The 6,317-nt window shown below is 33.4% G+C and overlaps 1 protein-coding gene across 39 annotated transcripts in view; it reads right to left on the bottom strand.

Moving 5' to 3' along the window:
• Window positions 1–284: 284 nt before the first annotated feature.
• NRCAM (neuronal cell adhesion molecule) overlaps window positions 285–6,317 on the bottom strand; it is a 150,464-nt gene continuing 144,431 nt past the window's right edge. For 20 of the 39 annotated variants that reach the window (XM_035325672.1, XM_035325682.1, XM_035325858.1 and 17 more), the window contains 2 exons: window positions 3,229–3,240; window positions 285–2,662 (listed from right to left, as the gene is read on the bottom strand). In XM_035325672.1, coding sequence (XP_035181563.1) covers window positions 2,425–2,662; window positions 3,229–3,240 — 250 coding nt within the window. In that variant the 3' untranslated portion in view covers window positions 285–2,424. Of the gene's footprint in view, window positions 2,663–3,228; window positions 3,287–6,317 lie in introns of all 39 variants that reach the window. The other 19 variants (XM_035325690.1, XM_035325770.1, XM_035325783.1 and 16 more) reach the window with 2 other exon arrangements.

Genomic DNA, 6,317 nt, shown 5'->3' with positions numbered 1-6,317 from the left:
GGACATGATTGCAGAAATATGACTAAATAAAGCATCCATGGAAGTGAAGTGTAAACAGCAGCAGATTTCAATGGGAAATGTTCAGATGAGTTCATATCTTTTTCAAATGGTGGTATGTAAAGATAGGCAACAGTCCATAAATAATTTGGTTGCAGTACATAAAGTCCTGTAACAACGTGGTAACAGCTTCTGATAGAGTTGTTTCATGCTTTTTCCAATTTGAATCCTTAATTACATGGTGAATCAGATATGACTTTTACTGCTAGTGTAAACAGAACAAACAGTGAAATTTTAAAACCACATTTATTTTTAATACAAAATCTGTTGCACTATTACAGAAGTGAGCCTGTATGTTTACCCCCACATGCACAGATAATTCAGCATCTACAATTAAATAAAATTATACTTCTCTTTTACCAAAACCATCAGTAAAATCTTATTAAGAAATGTTCTCTTTGTGCTTTGTAGTCAATGTTTGTATAATTGATTTCTTATTTCGGTTCCCATTAAGAAAACTGATCAATGAAAAGCTCAAAGGTGCAAAAGAAGCTTATTACAGCTAGCGTACATTTATGATCACTTCGGTTGTGCTTTACCTACAATATATACATGAAAGCTGTGATGTGTACTATGGTCTGATGTAATGCACTGGCAAAAGCTCTGAATGGTTCAATTAGGAATCTGCAGTAAAAAAGCAGAACAGTTCACTATTTTGTTTTCACAGCAAAAAAAATAATATATATTTAAGTAGATGCTTTAAAATACCATGCACACCGTTGGCTATAGTACTTCTTACACAGTACAACATAAGCTTTCTTGTTTTATTTGTTTGTAACACCTAGAAGCATATAGCACCTACGCTTTAAGTGTATTTACAAATTCAACAAAATATCTACATATAAAAAGCTTACTTAAAATTAAACTTGATGCAAGTTATGAAAAACCAATTTATTGGCAAATGAAACTGAGCATTCCTTCAACCATAGGTTGTTATAAAAATTTATATTTGGAGGTAAACACTTGATTGATATAGTATGTGAGAAAATAATTTTGTAACTGATAATGGTAATCCTTTACCACTAAACCGTACGAGCACTTGTCAGATTGAATTCTGCGGTTGCGAGCGGTAACCCCACACTGCTTCGGGGTGTAGATAATTCCAAAGCTGCCACACTGAGCAAGCCAGGACACAGAGGGAAATGCACTCTTGCTGGTGTGGTTGGCTAGCTTGTTTTTTAACTGTTTATTTTACGAGAGCTTATACCTTGCTGTGTTAGTAAATAATTTAATTCTGGTTGTGTTTGTCATGCTTTTTTTTCTAAATAAATCTTCTAAGGCCATGAAAACATGTTGTGCTGTAACTGTCTAGGAAGTGTTCATTCTATTGAAGGAAAAAAAAAAAAAAAAACACAAAAAACATACTTTGTGTAATTTTAAACATTTTAAACCTTCAATTTGTAGCACAACAGTTTCATAACACTTCTTATTTATTTATTTATTTTACATTTTTACTTTATTTGGCAATGATAGTTGTCCACTAATCACAGCTTACTGAAGCAACTGACTTCATAGTACAGTGCATTATGGAATGCATATTGTATAAAGGCACTGAATGTATTTTGCCCTGTCTTTTCTGGAATATTTTCTGTCATTTTAAAATTTTTCTTTCAGTGACTGTACAGATTCCAAAATGCATTGCAATGCGTATCTTTTATGCCCTAAAATCAATCCAACGTGTTTTGATGTAAAAATAGAACACTGTACTGCTGTAATACTTGATAGATTAAAAAGGCTATAAAGTAATAGGAGCAAAGAGCAGATAATAGGGTCTCATTAAGCATCAGCAAATGCAAGTGTCATACTTAAATCATTTAGCAATTATATACTGTACATACTGTTCCTAACTGTCTTGCAAAAAGACATATGATAGCTAGACATTAAGTCACCAATTTCACAACAATGTCCACAAAGACATTGAAGTTCTATATAATACTACTATAACACTCTGACAATGAAAACGGAATTCATATCCAGGGATTCAGCCGAGGATTGCATAACAAATTGTCCAACCGTGTTTTTATAGTGTACACGAGATTGTGAATTGTGTAGCATCTTTTTCATGCATTATACCATATTTTCAACAGAAAACAAAATTAGAAGTCAGTTATTTTTTAGTGTCAGTTCCTTTTTTTAAAAAAAGTAAGAAAATCCAAGTTTTGAACAAAATTTGAATTTTGTATTTTGATTCATACTAACATACCACTTGATGTGTCATCATACTGAGTAATTGTATTGACTGGCATGTTCTCATAGCATAAACATTTTGAGGTGAGGAGCTTTGTTACCTGCATGTTCATAGTATGAGAAGGAGGATGTACAAGTGCTTTAAACAAACAGAAGACACAAGGGGATCGAGTTCCTTGATTACACAAATGAATTCATGGCATTTACAGGAGAAGGAGCCTCAGAACTTTCATTTCCTTCTGCAGGTTCTTTCTCTTTTTTACCACTGTATTGTCCAATAAAGGAGCCATCCTCATTGAACTGGCCATTTACACCTTCTCCATAGTCAACTAAACTATCATCACTGTCTTCTTTTTTCACAGTTCTGTCTGAAGGTGTCCGGCTTCCTTTTTTTAGAGGTTTATGGTCCTCTGCATCACTGGAGACACAAACAAACAAACAAAATGAATTAACTGATGTACGATTCATTAAGGCAAAATCAGAAATGCATGCAGAGTTTATAAAAAGCATGTGTGCAGCCCTATATCCTTTAGTAAACCCACATCACATTGGAGAGACAAGTCAATATGATGCAGTTGACATGAATACATGGTGTAGTAATGGTTTAAACAGTGAATGTCTTCAGTGGAGAGCAGGTTTTCTGTGGTTTTCTTTTTTTTTTTTTTTTTTCATCGTGCATGACTTATGCAAAGGCATAAGACTTGTGCCTTGGCTTGGAAGCAATTTAGATGCAACTGCAAGCATTAAAAAGTGGGTTGTAAAGTTACAAAAAAAATTTATTTGTTCCTCAGGGTAACAAGCTTATGATGTGCTGTGAAGTTAGTCTGTTAAATTTATTTTCTTTGATTCCTTCAACACGAATGAAGAATGAACTTAGTTAAATGGGATATACTGGTTTTCTTTACTAGTACAAAGAAAATAAAATGCTGCATTTCAAATAATTTGTTACATAATGCAGGCCAGACTTGCAATTTTCAGCCTTACCTTTCAAGAGACCTATATATTCCATTAAAAGGGTGCAGAAGAAACAAATGAAAATAGCCTAAGAAGAAAAGCAAAGTCCATATCCTGATAGTGATCAGTATTTTATCAATAATAAGTTGCTTTTAAAATTGCTAAAACATTTACTCTATACAGGTAAAGCAACAATTCAGCTTACAGTAGCCAGAACTGAGCAGTTAAGAGCATGGTTAGTTTTTTTCATTACTTATCAGACCAACCTCTCTATCTTAATCCATAACTAATAACATGTTCTGGCATTGATGATGATGATCTGGAGCACAACAGAAAAAAAAGAAAGGAAAGAAAGGCAGGGAAGAAGGATCCCTTCAGCAGAGCACTGCAGTCTCTCCCTCGTTGGTGGAAAAGCTGCAGTGCCATCAGCATCCCTGAACAAATCTGTAGCTGTGGTAAGCCTGTATTTTATGAAATAGATCTAGTTCCGAATACTTAACACTGCACTTCAGTTTCAAGGTGAAGATTTCATCAGCAGCTCTAAACCATTAAAAAAATTAAAAAACACTACAGGCAGCTGCACTTATGGGTGCAATTGTCTTAAACAAAACACAAGACTTTATATAGGCACCAAAGAGCAAATGATTATTATTTTTCTATTTACTGATTTTCAACTTATCTAAAATATAAAGAAATGTACAGAATATCAAGGAAATATAAATATATTTACAAAATCCACATTATTAGATGGAATAAAAGTAATAAAGCACGTACAAGGTCACACAGATTATACTGTTAGCTAATATATGCCCTATTGAGAAGCATTTCACTATTGCAAAAAAACAGTACATCAATTTTCCACCAAGCTGGTATCTCCTCATCCTTTTTTGGCTTTGGAAGATTTCAGGTTTTCACATTTTAAAAGAAGTATGGCTCTAATATTCATATAATTTAAAAAAAAAAAAAAAAGAAAAAAAAAGAAAAAAAAAAAGGCATACCAGAGATTTCATTCTTCTTTGCATACACAGAATTGGTAGGAACATCTACCTTACTAACATGTCAGAAAAACTTCATGTTATAATTAAAATGCACAAAGGCCAAAACTCTAAACTTGTTCATATTGGCTTAACTTTGTCTTTAGTTATTGCTGTGTACATGGCTCGAGGATAAATATCACTGATCTTCTGTGCCCACTGATAATGCAAACATTGAGGTTATTAACACTTAAAAGAATTCTAGTTGAAAATGTCAATCATCCAGCAGCAAATTGAAATGTTTATGACACTGCAAACATGAGCAGATTATAAAGACATCATTCATTTGGAGATTGTTTTGGAGGGAACCTGTATGAAAAAGTCTGAAGAAAGAACAGAGTATTTAAAAATTGCATGAGTCTCCTTGTCAGATAGCAAGGTACACTCTTAATTGTCCCCATTTGAGGGCATCAGAGTCATTAAAATAGGCTGTACAAAAGCAATGAAGACCAGACCCTCACTATGAAATAGTATTGGGTCCTAATCATAAAGAAGAATGACCTGAAGTGTTTAAAGACTTCAAGGTAAGAGCGTTTAGTAAAGAATATTGCTTCATAATTGCTTACACTGTAATATGAATGAAAACAAATTTTAAAAATGCATTTGTACCCTATTCCAATTGGTCAAGAAACTGTGCAAATGTTCTAAAGTGTGATTCTACCCAGTGTAATTCACTAGGCTGGAAATACACAGTAAATAAATAATACACCACCACTGTATGAAAAAATATCCACATTTCTGGCATTTTTGTGTTTAATCCAATAAAAAAATCAACAGTTTTAATTTGTAACTTAGATAAATCTGGGTGGGGGAACTTTTGCTTTGTGTTGCTCTTAGGGTTTTTGTCTGTATTTTTGTAAACAAAATGTATTTATACGCCAAACAATAAAGAAATACTTACACAGCTGGTTGTATTGTGTCTCTGTTTTTTCTGTTTTAGTAAGGATGCAGATGCAGATTCTACTGTCTGGGTAATTAAAAACAAACAAACAAAACTGCTGATTCACCCAGGAGTACACCTGCATGGAGGTGGGCACTGGTATAAGACCATAGTTACAGCAGATGCAAAATCAAATCTGAACCTGTGTATTCACTTCGGTTTTGCACCAGAAAAGTCCAGAAAGAAGTTCTGCCAAGACTCTAGTAGTGAAAAAAGAAATGGGATTACCCAAGGTACTTTCCACTCCTTGCTCAGGAAAAGGAAACACATTGCATGGTACCTTGATTCAAGCTGGATTATAAACTCTTGTATTAGATTAATACAATGTTTTGGTTGGAAGGGAAAGAAATGGAAGATAAAAGACAAAACAGGAGAGAGAGAAAAAAAGTGAAGACATCAATATTTTGGACAGCACTTTTGTAACCATGGGGTTGCAAAACAAAGAAGGGAGCCTGGTGCTCTGGGGAAATGACTAGGTTTTCTGTGTGCTGCCAAGAAGCAATCTACAAAAGCCGCTGAGTTGTCCCATTATGAATATTGATGCCCAAAGAGCAATATAACACTTTATACTTTAGAACATATAATATTATATTGCAAAAACGTTAAAGTCAGAACTTTTGATACAGTATCTGCAAGATTTGTTAATCTTGTTTCTGACTGTTCATAAAACTATTCCAAAATACAGACAGAATAGATCAATAGATCTTTCAGTTTTTGCTTGCGATTTTGCTTGCTGACTTTTAAACTTATCTAGTGTAATACCTTGAAATGAAAAATAAGGTACAAATTGGGTTAACTAAAATTACAGTTGGAAAATTTAAGAAGTATTTAGAAATGCATCATGTATGCAGTGCCTTCAATTAAGAGTGAGACAGTAAGTACTGAAAAGGAACAAAACAAGAGGTGAGAATGTGTAAGAATTTTATATTTAGCTCAGAAGACAGTTAAGCTCAGAGATACTTTTATGATTTGTTTTCTTAGAAATAATTTCCATGCCACTAGCTTTTTAAGGATGAAAGTTTGTTAATAAAGACACACCAGTCATTTTCATATGTACTAATATGTACATTTCTTGCCCCTGCAGTAAGGACAGTGCATTTAATATTAAAACAAACTCTAAAAGCTTTAAATATTTTTCATAAATG

Source organism: Oxyura jamaicensis, chromosome 1, assembly GCF_011077185.1.
Source record: "Oxyura jamaicensis isolate SHBP4307 breed ruddy duck chromosome 1, BPBGC_Ojam_1.0, whole genome shotgun sequence".
NCBI lineage: Eukaryota > Metazoa > Chordata > Aves > Anseriformes > Anatidae > Oxyura > Oxyura jamaicensis.
The sequence above is the reverse complement of the archived record's forward strand: the minus strand, read 5'-3'. Positions and strand labels throughout refer to the sequence as shown.